At 37.6% G+C, this 14339-nt stretch overlaps 1 protein-coding gene across 1 annotated transcript in view; it reads left to right on the top strand.

Moving 5' to 3' along the window:
• The window catches only part of LOC124725205 (mitogen-activated protein kinase kinase kinase 15), a 175051-nt gene that overhangs the window by 68398 nt on the left and 92314 nt on the right, over positions 1 to 14339 (top strand). Inside the window, exons 16-17 of the mRNA XM_047248456.1 lie at positions 5177 to 5272; positions 8894 to 9033. Of these exons, the coding sequence (XP_047104412.1) occupies positions 5177 to 5272; positions 8894 to 9033 (236 nt within the window). The remainder of the gene's footprint in view (positions 1 to 5176; positions 5273 to 8893; positions 9034 to 14339) is intronic.

Raw genomic sequence — 14339 nt, 5'->3', positions numbered from 1 at the left:
ATAGGGGGGTTATGTAGGGATTTTACTAAAGAGGATCAGGTAGTGATTGTGGGTGGGGCTGGTAATAGTATTGATAGGGATGGGGAGTATGACATAGATGGTGACCTGGAAAAGATAGCCACTCAGACTGGCAACACGAATGTGCATTTCGTGGAACTGTTTCAGCGTCACGATCGGCCTCATCTTAATACAGCCGTCAGGCGTAATAACATGAGACTTGGGGGTGCGCTGATGACAGAAGGCATGAGTCACATTTCAGTGGTGTCGGTGGAGTCTATCAGTAGGACGGGTTTCACTAGACATGGCCTGCACCTCAACAGGTATGGGAAGGGGAGGTTGGCAAAACTTATAGGTGACAGCATAGGTGGGGGTGGTGGGACCACTCGTGGGAAAATTCCGGTAGTTGTGGGTGTTAGAGCTGTACCTTTTTTAGATTGAAGTCAGCTGATAGGTATTCCTGCTTAAGAGAAGTCTCTCTAACAAAGAAACCACTTTCTACAAAGCTTGGGTATCCGATTAATGAGGGAATTAGTATATTTCATCAAAATATACAAGGTATTAGAGATAAAGTTAGTGAACTGCTTATAGATGTTGACTCTGAAATTATTGGTATATCTGAACACTTCTTAAATAAGGAGATAATTCAGAGGCTTCCTTTACCAGGATACAGGTTGGCTGGCAGCTTTTCTAGGAGCTCTTTGCGGTGTGGGGGAGTAGCCATGTATGTGAAAAACGGTATCCCATTTGAGTCAATTGATGTTTCAAAGTACTGCACTGAAAAGGTGTTTGAATGTTGTGCAGGTGTGGTTAAATTTAGTGGAGCTAAACTTCTTACTGTTGTTATTTATAGATCCCCAGACTCCGATTTCACAACATTTTTGCTAAAGCTAGAGGAGGTTCTTGGTTCACTTTATAGGAAATACAAAAAGTTGATTATATGTGGTGACTTCAATATTAATTGTATAAGTGATTGTGCAAGGAAAAGGATGCTGGTAGACCTCCTTAATTCATATAATCTTGTGCAAACCGTATTCTTTCCAACGAGAGTGCAAGGGAACAGTAGAACAACCATAGACAATATTTTTGTTCATTCGTCATTATTAGAAGGGCATTCTGTTATCAAAAAAGTGAATGGCCTTTCAGATCATGATGCACAAATTTTAAGTCTATAAGATTTTTGTGCTGCAACACATGTTAAATATAGTTACCAACTTTTTAGGAAAGCTGATCCAGTTGCTGTACAGACTTTTGTAAACCTTATCAAGGAATAAGAGTGGCAAGATGTTTATAGTGCTGATACAGTAGACAATAAATATAATGCTTTCCTCAAGACTTTTCTCGTGCTCTTTGAAAGTTGCTTTCCGTTCAAAACAGGGTACTAGCACAAACAGGCAGCCTGGGTGGCTGACTAAAGGGATAAGAATATCTTGTAGAACAAAGTGGCAATTATATCAAAACGTTAGAAACAGTCAAAATCTAAATGCAGCAGCCCATTACAAACAGTATTGTAAGGTGCTTAAAAAAGTTATTAGGAAGGCAAAAAGTATGTGGTATGCAGATAGAATAGCTAAGTCTCAGGATAAAATTAAAACCATATGGTCAGTCGTAAAGGAAGTGGCCGGTCTGCAGAGACAGGTCGAGAATATAGAATCAGTGCGTAGTGGGGATGTCCGTGTTACTGATAAGTCGCATATATGAACAGTACTTAATAATCACTTTCTGAATATAGCAGGTGAACTAAATAGAAACCTAGTCCCAACAGGGAATCATATAGCGCTCTTAGAAAAAAGTGTTCCGAGACTGTTACCTGAAATGCTCCTCCATGATACTGACAAGAGGGAGATTGAGTTAATAATTAAATCTCTAAAGACCAAGAACTCTCATGGATATGACGGGGTATCTAGCAGAATACTGAAGTATTGTTCCACGTATGTTAGCTCAGTACTTAGCCATATCTGTAACTTTTCCTTTAGGAGTGGTCGGTTTCCTGACCGATTAAAGTACTCGGTAGTGAAGCCACTTTATAAAAAGGGAGACAGGGATAATGTTGACAATTATAGACCTATTTCTATGCCATCGGTGTTTGCTAAAGTTATCGAGAGGGTTGTATATACAAGGTCACTGCAGCATTTAAATTCACATAATTTGCTGTCAAATGTACAGTTTGGTTTTAGAAATGGCTTAACAACTGAAAATGCTATAGTCTCTTTTCTCTGTGAGGTTTTGGACAGATTAAATAAAAGGTTGCGAACGTTAGGTGTTTTCTTTGATTTAACGAAGGCTTTTGACTGTGTTGACCACAAAATATTACTGCAGAAGTTGGAACATTATGGAGTAAGGGGAGTAGCTTACAATTGGTTCGCCTCCTACTTTAAGAACAGAAAGCAGAAGGTAATCCTCCGCAATATTGAGAGTGGTAATGATGTTCAGTCCCAATGGGGCACTGTTAAATGGGGCGTTCCCCAAGGGTCGGTGCTGGGGCCACTGCTGTTTATTTATGTAAATGATACGCCTTCTAGTATTACAGGTGATTCAAAAATATTTCTGTTTGCTGATGACACCACCTTGGTAGTGAAGGATCTTGTGTGTAATATTGAAACATTATCAAATAATGTAGTTCATGATATAAGTTCGTGGCTTGTGGAAAATAATTTGATGCTAAATCACAGTAAGATTCAGTTTCTACAGTTTATAACCCACAATTCAACAAGAACTGACATTTTAATCAGACAGAATGGGCATGTTATAAGCGAGACGGAACAGTTCAAGTTCCTAAGCGTATGGATAGATAGTAAGCTGTTGTGGAAAGCCCATGTTCAGTATCTTGTTCAGAAACTAAATGCCGCTTTATTTACCATTAGAACAGTATCTGAAATAAGTGACATTTCAACACGAAAAGTAGTATACTTCGCATATTTTCATACGCTTATGTCATATGGTATTATTTTCTGGGGTAATTCTTCTGATTCAAAAAGGGTATTTTTGGCTCAAAAACGGGTTGTTCGAGCTATTTATGGTGTAAGTTCGAAAACCTCTTGTCGACCCCTATTCAATAGTCTGGGAATTTTGACATTGCCCTCACAGTATGTATTTTCTTTAATGTCGTTTGTTGTTAGCAATATTAGCTTATTCCCAAGAGTTAGCAGCTTTCACTCAGTTAATACTAGGCAGAAATCAAATCTGCATGTGGAATGCACTTCCTTGACTCTTGTGCAGAAAGGAGTGCAGTATTCTGCTGCATCCATTTTCAATAAGCTGCCACAAGAACTCAAAAATCTTAGCAGTAGCCCAAACACTTTTAAGTCTAAACTGAAGAGTTTCCTCATGGCTCACTCCTTCTATTCTGTCGGGGAGCTCCTGGAAGAGCTAAAAAATTAAGCAAATTCCAGTGTTACATTCTTGATTTTCTTTATTTAAACTAACAACTTGTCGCCTGAATTTCTTTCTTATATTTATTTTTATCTGTTTCTACAATCGTGTTATAATTTCGTGTATTGACTCGTTCCATGACCATGGAGACTTCTCCTAAATGTGGTCCCACGGAACAATAAATAAATAAATAAATAAAACAAAACAAAGGTAAAAGAAGTTGCAGTCATATGGGGAAAGGTGTTTGCACTTTAGACCTAGAAATATGACCAATACCCAAATAATGTAACACATCTGTTTAATTGGTGCATCAACTGTTACTGTAAACTTGTGTATATAAGGCTATTTTTCTATGGTATGTACGTCCACTAAGACTTAACAACTAACCAGCATGAGAGTCAGTGTATTATTGGTGATTACTACCTTGCCAGTATAATGGGAAATAAATTAGTTCTATGTGCATTGTCCTTTTCAGAACATAGGTTCTTGTACTTTATTTCTTTTTCTCTTATAAACATAATTATTGAAAGTCTGTGATGACACAAAAAATATTACGAAAAGCACTCAAAAACTGCGAATACATATTGATGTCAGCTGTGCATTTCATTAATGACACATGAAAATTTGTGCCAGAGCAGAACTATTCCTTATGCTCACACTTTGTGATACCCACACAGTGACAGACAGCTTTTTATTATCGCCATTTTAGCCCCTCAAGGCATGTATACCAATGATTTACACAATGTCTATGTGTATTACATTACAATGTCAATGAAAGAAATCGCTTTTTGAAAATATATGATGTAATTAGATAAAGAACAAGCATATAAAAAGGTATTGAAATTTGCAAGCTTTCAAAATCAGTTAACTCTTCCTTCAGGCAGAAGACCTCACCAGTTCTTTTCCTTCACCCTTCCCCTTCAACGTTTCTGCCAGGAGGAGGAGCCACTGATTCCGAAAGCTTGTACATTTCTATATCCTTTTGTATGTGCGTTCTCCTGTCAAAACTTGGTGAGTAGATTTTTTATCTATCCAAGTACATTCCAATGTCCTTCATGTATGTATGTAATGTAATGTGCAGACACTGATAAACGTGAACATTGTGTAAATCATTGGTATATATGCCTCAATGGGCTAAATCGGCAATAATAAAATGCAATCTCTCCCTGTGCGAGAATCACAATGTGCGAGCATAGGGGGTACTTACGGAAGCTTGGGTTGGTCTAGAAGGTGTACTTGGATAGCCGACAGCAACAGGCAGGACATCTGGGTTCGAGTACCGGTCCAGCACAAATTTACATGTGTCATCAACAAAATGCACAACTGGTGTCAATTCGTATTGGCATGCATGTCTAAGTGTCATTGTAATGTAATTTACAAACATTGTAAATGCAGTCATTGTGTAAATCATTGGGGTACAAACATTGGTTTTCATTAAACATAGAAAACGCTTCATTCTGCTAGTCATAACCATAACTAAATTTGGGTGTAAACAACACACACACACACACACACACACACACACACACACACACACACACACACACACACACAGGGGGAGGGTAGTGGACCTCAGGGAAATGAGAGAGAGAGAGTGAGTTTAGTATTTTTGATTTTGTTTTGTACTTGTTCCAAAACTGGCATAGATAGAAAATGGTTCACAGCAGGTATGATGAAGTCATATAAGGAGAAGTCATATGATCTATTGGATTGGTTTTCATTATTGATCAGTATATGTGAAAATTACATTTCCAGTTTCATTAGGCTATACTGTAAGTTCAACATTTCTGCATTTGTATTTTAACAGGCAGACATATGGTCACTGGGGTGCACCATAGTGGAAATGGCAACTGGAAAGCCACCATTCATTGAACTTGGTTCTCCACAGGCAGCCGTATTTAAGGTAAAGTTCCAGCATAAATATTTTTGTGTTGCATTCCTTTCTAAAGATTGTGAATTGTGTGACATGGATGGTCAGTTGAAGAAAATATAGATCATGTATACTGTAACTCGTTAATGTTTCAGTGTATGATGTGGTTTATGGTGCCAGCACTTGGAACACGTACCTCATGTTTCATAATTATGATCTATATAATTTTTGTGGTGTTGAAAGTGGAAGCACACTATCATTTTTACCTACTGCTTGTGTAGTCACTTATTTTGCAGAAATTGTACATAACTACTGTTCCAAAAATTTTTCCGAAATCTGAACAGTGTGGAGTGACCTAGTCATTGACAACTACCAACTTAAATTTATAATTAAGAGCAACGAAAATTTACTTGCAAACAGGTTATACTACTAGTATATCTGAACATACCCGTACATTCTAAGCTTTTCTGTATATACAAAACTGTACATTTTTATCTGAATTACTCACTGCAAAATACTATTATTCACTGAAGGTGTAGAAGATCCTAGTGTTACTTTTTATGGAGAATTCTGTAATTATCAAAAGACACTATGTATTTCAAACCGTGGAAAGTCCAATTGTTCTGTTCCACAAAATTTAATGTTAATGAGATAATATCTTCTGAATTAAGAGTCAATAGTGGAGAAAACATAATAAATAGTAATCAGAAAGCTTACTGCTACACAATAAATTATAATACATGGCATTAAAATCGAGACATTTAGCATGAAGAGACACATGCAAAAATTTCCAAATTTGATCTTTTTCTCAGGTGAAAAAAAAAAAAGGTTAATGTAGGATGAGATTACTCCTAGTAATCTCTCAGTATGTATTGAAGTAGAGTGCCTTTTTTGGACAGCTGTTTTTGTTCTTCCTGAGGAGCCTAATAAATTTATGCATGCACTCCTGTGCCTTTGATTTTCAGAGTTAGGCACTGGTATAACCAGAACAATTCTTCATACTAGCATTAATAGTTGCTTGCAGGGTATATGCCATGTCAACATATAATATCTTTTTGCATATGCATTCTTCATTAAAGTAGCTATGATTAATTGTTTCTTCCCTATTTGTTGTTGTTGTGGTCTTCGGTCCATAGACTAGTTTGACACAGCTCTCCGTGCAACTCTTATCGTGTGCAGGCCTCTTTATCTCCAATTAACTACTGCAACTTACATCATTGTGAATCTGCTTAGTACTGTATTCATCTGGTGGTCTCACTCTATAATTTTTATTTCCCACATTTCCCTGCAGTACTAAATTGGTGGTCTCTTGACATCACAGAATGTGTCCTACCAACCCATCCCTTCTTATAGTTAGGTTTTTCCACAAATTTCATTTCTCTCTCTGTCTGTTCAGTATTCCTCATTAGTTATATGATCTACCCATCTAATCTTCAGCATTCTTTTGTAACACCATATTTCAAAAACTTCTATTCTCTTCTTGTCTAAACTGCTTACTGTCCACATTTTACTTCCATACATGGCTACACTCCATATAAATACTTTCAGTAGCCATTGCCAGTCTACATTTTATATCCTCTCTACTTCTGCCACCATCAGTTTTTTTGCTGCCCAAATAAAAAAAACTCATCTACTACTTTCGTAGTCTAATTTCCCGGTTTATAGGTCAGAAATCGCTACCCTACTGCATTAGAACTTGAAGTGGAAGAGGTTGCTTTTTAGTTTGTAAGATAGGTATCTAATCTTTTAGGAGAAGAAAATTTGCTTATAGTCTGTAAATTTCTTTCAACATTCATGCTAAAATAGTGCAAACAGTAAGAATAACTCACATGTAGCAGAAAGATGTTAACTCTTAGGAGCCAGAGTCCACAAAATTTTAACAGTTCATCACTGATACTGCTCGAATTCCTTGCGTTTATGAACTGATTAAATTGTACCAGGTATATAGTATGAAATCCACCACATTAAAAAGGAGGAGAAAAGAAAACAGGAAAATAAAAAATATCTTCACGAAAAACTTAAAACAATGCAGTGCCGTAACCCATTCCAGTCAATGAAAAAGATGGTCAAAACATCAGTTGTGAACCTGACAGTTACTTCCCGATCATCAAAATATAACTTCACAAAGGGGAAAACACACAAATTATAGTTGACAAAAATCAAGAGAGAAAAAGAAAACAATGAAAAATGTAATGGAAAGACGAGAAAGTAAGAATATCTGAAAGAACATTAATCAAGGCCACACAGAAACCATTCTCTTTGGTAAGAAAGAATAATGGGATGAGAAATGTGATGAGATCCACAGTGAGGGAACAGGAAAAATTCTTAAAGTGGCACTGATCATGAAAAGAATCTCTCTCTGCCACTGGTCAGTGTAAGACCTTATGTAAAGCTCTCCAAAACAGGATATAATCTGCAATTAGGGAGGGATGGCACAAATAGGAAAGTACTTTTATCTGGTCAGTGAGATGGATACAGCCTTTAAATGTTGAATCAGAAGCCAATAATCAGGAGAAAGACAATGTGATATCCATTGTGGAGTACAAGGAAACTGACTAGTCTCAATAATGACCTGCAATTTTAATCTGTTCTTTATGTTTTAATGTGATGGTATATTTGTGAAGAAGTAAGAAAGTTCACATGCAAATGAGAGTGACAGAAGCAGAATAATTATTTATAAGACCCTTTCAAGTCAGACAGGCCGCAAAAGATGAAATGCAGTTTGTATCCCACAATGCTCTGTTAACTAAATGTGACTGGCAGACGAACACAGATTCAAATCATCATAGCAATTGTGAAACAAACACACAGAGCAGAAAAGAATCATACTATAGTGCACAGTTCATTACCCAACTGTATATATTTACATATGCTGAAAGTCTCATAACTTCCATCGCTTCTCAAAAGGAGATGCCATGTTAAAATATTGTCACTTTGACTGTGGTGACTTGTCTTTTCTGTACACAGACTTTGTCTTTGATTAGTGCCTGGTAATCATCATTTATACCTCTATGCCATGATCTCACAAGGAGGAGAAGGGAATTTTATTTACGTTAATGTGTGATACTAAAAATTTGCATCTCCGTTTCATCCAGTGACCTTCCCCAGTACTTCAGTATTTCCTACTCTCATGTTTGTCCTTTTCTTTATTTCATCCCACTTCTTGATAGCTAAATCCACTCCTCACTTTCTCACAGTCATTGCATTTAGTTTTCTCTCTCTTTGAATGCAAATCTACTCTTCTCTTTATATTCTGTAATTTCTTTTTATTTAACTGATTTTCATTTCTATTTATCATTGCTATCATTGTCACACATGCTCAGATTTTCCTTTATGAGCAGTTGACAATCTTCTCTCTTTTAGAGCTGAGATTCTTAATCTCCATTAATTGCACTCTGTAACTTCCATTCAGTTTTTCTGCAAGACCATGTTTGTTCAGCATCCAGAATTTTCAATGACCAAATCTGTCCACCAACTTTCCACACACTTTCCTTTGCACCTTTCTTTTCTGAATGTATCTTGGAAGTTGTGCTCTGTTCCCAGAATTAGTACATATTACTGTATTTAGTTTTATTGTTGATAAAATAACTCTCCAAAACACAGGCAAATATTTCCAGTTATCTCATTATTAACAAAAGTTTGTTATTATTGCAGGTAGGCTATTACAAGATTCATCCTGAAATCCCTCCTGAATTATCAGAAAAGGCAAAGAATTTTATTTTATGTTGTTTTGAACCTGATCCTGAGAAAAGAGCTACAGCAGCAGATTTGCTGGAACATCCCTTCCTCACAGAGTAAGTTTGTTTCTGTGTTATTTTGAAACATAACACTACGTATAAGAAGAAAAGTTACAATAACCTGACTGCAAAAATTTGTTGTCTGGATCACATAATTCACTACTGTGCCACCCTTAAATACTGAGGCAAGCGTTATACTGTGGAACAAATTTGAACTTTTTTTGTTACTTCTTGCACAAAACTGGGTGTTTCTAATAGATTTTGATATAAAAAAAAGAAGCAGAATTAGGGTATGTCCTGTCACCCTCAAGGTCATTAGAAAAAGTGTTTTTCATTCTATGAATTCAGCTTCGCACCAGAAATACTGTTTTTGAAAAAGAGTTAATTTAATTTTTCCTTATTTTCCTCTATATATACAATATGACATTAGAGTAATGCAAATACTATAATTATATCTAAAAACAAAGATGATGAGACTTACCAAACAAAAGTGCTGGCAGGTCGATAGACACACAAACAAAGACAAACATACACACAAAATTCTAGCTTTCGCAACCAACGGTTGCTTCGTCAGGAAAGAGAGAAGGAGAGGGAAAGACGAAAGGATGTGGGTTTTAAGGGAGAAAATGTCTGCTTGTGTCTGTGTATATGCGGATGGATATGTGTGTGTGTGTTTTTCCCCCTAAGGTAAGTCTTTCCGCTCCCGGGATTGGAATGACTCCTTACCCTCTCCCTTAAAACCCACATCCTTTCGTCTTTCCCTCTCCTTCCCTCTTTCCTGACGAAGCAACCATTGGTTGCAAAAGCTAGAATTTTGTGTGTATGTTTGTGTTTGTTTGTGTGTCTATCGACCTGCCAGCGCTTTTGTTTGGTAAGTCTCATCATCTTTGTTTTTAGATATATTTTTCCCACGTGGAATGTTTCCCTCTATTATATTCAAATACTATAATTATTATGACTCAGTTTTCATTTGTATCTTTGAGCACCTCTCTTTCTATCCACCTAAACTGCATTGCCAAACAAAATTCCCAGCAGGGTATTTTTGGATATGATTTTCATTTATATGTTGTCTCCCTTCTAAGATGCCAATAGTAAATCTGCAAGCATTGCTGGAGTCCATTTGCCTTAGTAGCACAAGTCCATGTTAGAGACTTCTTGATGAAATCTCTCATTGTGTCTGTCATTGTCATTTGACAGGTTGTTTGGAAATAAATCTGAACGGCTGTAGAAAAAATACATTTTTAAAGAATTTATGAATGCATCAATCAGGTTTCCAACTATCTCCTTGTAATTAGGTGCTTTGTTCATGCCAAGAAAATTCTTGACAATTTTTTTAAATGCCTTCCATGCTACGTTTTTGTTTCTTTGTAGTGATTCAACAAAATTTCTTTCTTTCATAAAATCCTGTTTTGAGATCCAGTGAAGATTACTCTTTTGTTTTAACCTCACAGACCTAGGAAAATTAATTCTGTGTATATTGACATGCTTTTCCATCATAATACATACTTTCACATAATTTTTTATCAAACTAAGTTTGATATGCTGTGGATCAAAAAGTTGTACATTTTTGACATTCTTCATATCAGGTTCATAGTGTTAACACTTAGGTCATTGTCTTACAGAAAAATGACTGACTCTTGTACTACTGTTCCACTCACATTAGATTGTTTTTGATATAAATAAGGTAATGGAAGTCCTTTTGGAATGTAAATAATTAATAAATGGTCACAATGCCCATATAGTACTAGGGACAGAAAGTTGGCTGGAACCAGACGTAAACAGTAATGAAATCCTAAACTCGGATTGGAATGTATACCGCAGAGACAGGCTCGACAGTGAAGGGGGAGGCATGTTTATAGCGATAAGAAGTGCAATAGTATCGAAGGACATTGACGGAGATCCGAAATGTGAAATAATTTGGGTGAAGGTCACGGTTAAAGCAGGCTCAGACATGGTAATTGGATGTCTCTATAGGCCCCCTGGCTCAGCAGCTGTTGTGGCTAAGCACCTGAAGGATAATTTGGAAAATATTTCCCCACCATGTTATAGTTCTGGGTGGAGATTTTAATTTGCCGGATATAGACTGGGAGACTCAAACGTTCATAGCGGGTGGCAGGGACAAACAATCCAGTGAAATTTTTTTAAGTGCTTTATCTGAAAACTATTTTGAGCAGTTAAACAGAGAACCGAATTGTGGCGACAACATATTAGACCTCCTGGTGACAAACAGACCCGAACTATTTGAAACAGTTAACGCAGAACAGGGAATCAGCGATCATAAAGCGGTTACTGCATCGATGATTTCAGCTGTAAATAGAGATATTAAGAAAGGTAGGAAGATTTTTCTGTTTAGCAAAAGTGACAAAAAGCAGATTACAGAGTACGTGATGGCTCAACACAAAAGTTTTGTCTCAAGTACAGATAGTGTTGAGGATCAGTGGACAAAGTTCAAAACCATCGTACAATATGCGTTAGATGAGTATTTGCCAAGCAAGATCGTAGGAGATGGAAAAGAGCCACCGTGGTACAACAACAGAGTTAGAGAACTGCTGCAGAAGCAAAGGGAACATCACAGCAAACATAAACATAGCCAAAGCCTTGCAGACAAACAAAAATTATGGGAAGCGAAATGTTGAGAGAGGAGGGCTATGCGAGAGGCATTCAATGAATTCGAAAGTAAAGTTCTATGTACTGACTTGGCAGAAAATCCTAAGAAATTTTGGTCTTATGTCAAAGCGGTAGGTGGAACAAAACAAAATGTCCAGACACTCTGTGACCAAAATGGTACTGAAACAGAGGATGACAGAGTAAAGGCCGAAATACTAAATGTCTTTTTCCAAAGCTGTTTCACAGGTGAAGACTGCACTGTAGTTCCTTCTCTAGATTGTTGCATAGATGACAAAATGGTAGATATCGAAATAGACAACAGAGGGATGGAGTAACAATTAAAATCGCTCAAAAGAGGAAAGGCCGCTGGATCTGATGGGATACCAGTTCGATTTTACACAGAGTACGCGAAGGAACTTGCCCCCCTTCTTGCAGTGGTGTACCGTAGGTCTCTAGAAGAGCGTAGCGTTCCAAAGGACTGGAAAAGGGCACAGGTCATCCCCGTTTTCAAGAAGGGACGTCGAACAGATGTGCAGAACTATAGACCTATATCTCTAATGTCGATCAGTTGTAGAATTTTGGAACACGTATTATGTTAGAGTATAATGACTTTTCTGGAGACTAGAAATTTACTCTGTAGGAATCAGCATGTGTTTTGAAAAAGATGGTCGTGTGAAACCCAGCTCGTGCTATTTGTCCATGAGACTCAGAGGGCCATAGACACGGGTTCCCAGGTAGATGCCGTGTTTCTTGACTTCCGCAAGGCATGCGATACAGTTCCCCACAGTGGTTTAATGAACAAAGTAAGAGCATATGGACTATCAGACCAATTGTGTGATTGGATGGAAGAGTTCCTAGATAACAGAATGCAGCATGTCATTCTCAATGGAGAGAATTCTTCCGAAGTAAGAGTGATTTCAGGTGTGCCGCAGGGGAGTGTCGTAGGACCGTTGCTATTCACAATATACATAAATGACCTTGTGTATGAAATCGGAAGTTCACTGAGGCTTTTTTTCGGATGATGCTGTGGTATATCGAGAGGTTGTAACAATGTAAAATTGTACTAAAATGCAGGAGGATCTGCAGCGAATTGACGCATGGTGCAGGGAATGGCAATTGAACCTCAATGTAGACAAGTGTAATGTGCTGCGAATACATAGAAAGAAAGATCTCTTATTATTTAGCTACAATATACCAGGTCAGCAACTGGAAGCAGTTAATTCCATAAATTATCTGGGAGTACGCATTAGGAGTGATTTAAAATGGAATGATCATATAAAGTTAATCGTTGGTAAAGCAGATGCCAGACTGAGATTCATTGGAAGAATCCTAAGGAAATGCAATCTGAAAACAAAGGAAGTAGGTTACAGTACGCTTGTTCGCCCACTGCTTGAATACTGCTCAGCAGTGTGGGATCCGTACCAGATAGGATTGATAGAAGACATAGAGAAGATCCAACGGAGAGCAGCGCGCTTCGTTACAGGATCATTTAGTAATCTCGAAAGCGTTATGGAGATGATAGATGAACTCCAGTGGAAGACTCTGCAGGGGAGATGCTCAGTAGCTCGGTACGAGCTTTTGTTGAAGTTTCGAGAACATACCTTCACCGAAGAGTCAAGCAGTATATTGCTCCCTCCTACGTGTATCTCGCGAAGAGACCATGAGGATAAAATCAGAGAGATTAGAGCCCACACAGAGGCTTACCGACAGTCCTTCTTTCCACGAACAATACGAGACTGGAATAGAAGGGAGAACCAATAGAGGTACCCAAGGGACCCTCCGCCACACACCGTCAGGTGGCTTGCGGAGTATGGATGTAGATGTAGATTTAAGAAGTAAATATGACAACTCAGCAAAAAGTAGAGGTGTTGACTCATTGAAAAGCACATTAACGTCTCTCTCTCTCTCTCTCTCTCTCTCTCTCTCTCTCTCTCAAACACACACACACACACACACACACACACACACACACACACACACACACACACACACACACAAACTCTTTTTCATTCTTCTTATGTTCCTTTCAATGACTCAATGACTCTGCTATTTGGTGAGTTATGTTTGCTCCTTGAAACTTGGTATAATCTGTTTGTAGTCTTGTAAGAATAACAGTAATTTTTAAATCTTCACATATATGTCAACAGTGTATGCTGTAATGCACAGATTCTAACAAAAGTTGCGTGTTCTTGTAAGTTTCTTTCATCTATGTTGCATGGAAAATTGGCAGGCTTTGAGGCTTGTTTTCCTGTGTTTAGAACACCACTGCTAATGCTTCCTTTATATGAGTTTATGAACACCTGCCATTCTTCTGAATTATGATTATTTTCCAAATACTTAATTAATCCATTAATACCAGTACAGAAGACCATATTCCCATTTGAGGGAAAGAATGACAAGAATTCTTTTTCATGATTATGATACAGAGATATTTTGACATGCTTCTGTACAAAATTTCACTCTCGTATCATCGAAGCATGTCATTCTACTTTCGTTTTTTATAAATCTAGGTCACAAATACAGGGACTTAACAACTTTGAAAATTCATATAAATTAATTTATAGTGGCTTAGTGGCTTCAATGAAATCCAATGGGTGGTGGGAACATTCCAACTGTTCAAGTCACCTAGCCCAGATGGAATCTTTCCGGCTCTCCTGCAAAAGGCAGGAAAGAGTCTCATAAGAGTCCTATGCAGTTATTCAGGGTTAGTGTAGCAGTAGTAATCATTCCCAGTGCTTGGAGGTCAGTGAAGGTTG

The sequence above is a fragment of the Schistocerca piceifrons genome, chromosome 1 (genome assembly GCF_021461385.2).
Source record: "Schistocerca piceifrons isolate TAMUIC-IGC-003096 chromosome 1, iqSchPice1.1, whole genome shotgun sequence".
Classification (NCBI taxonomy): Eukaryota; Metazoa; Arthropoda; class Insecta; order Orthoptera; family Acrididae; genus Schistocerca; species Schistocerca piceifrons.
Note: the sequence above shows the minus strand (reverse complement) of the source record. Positions and strands in the feature narration are given on the sequence as shown.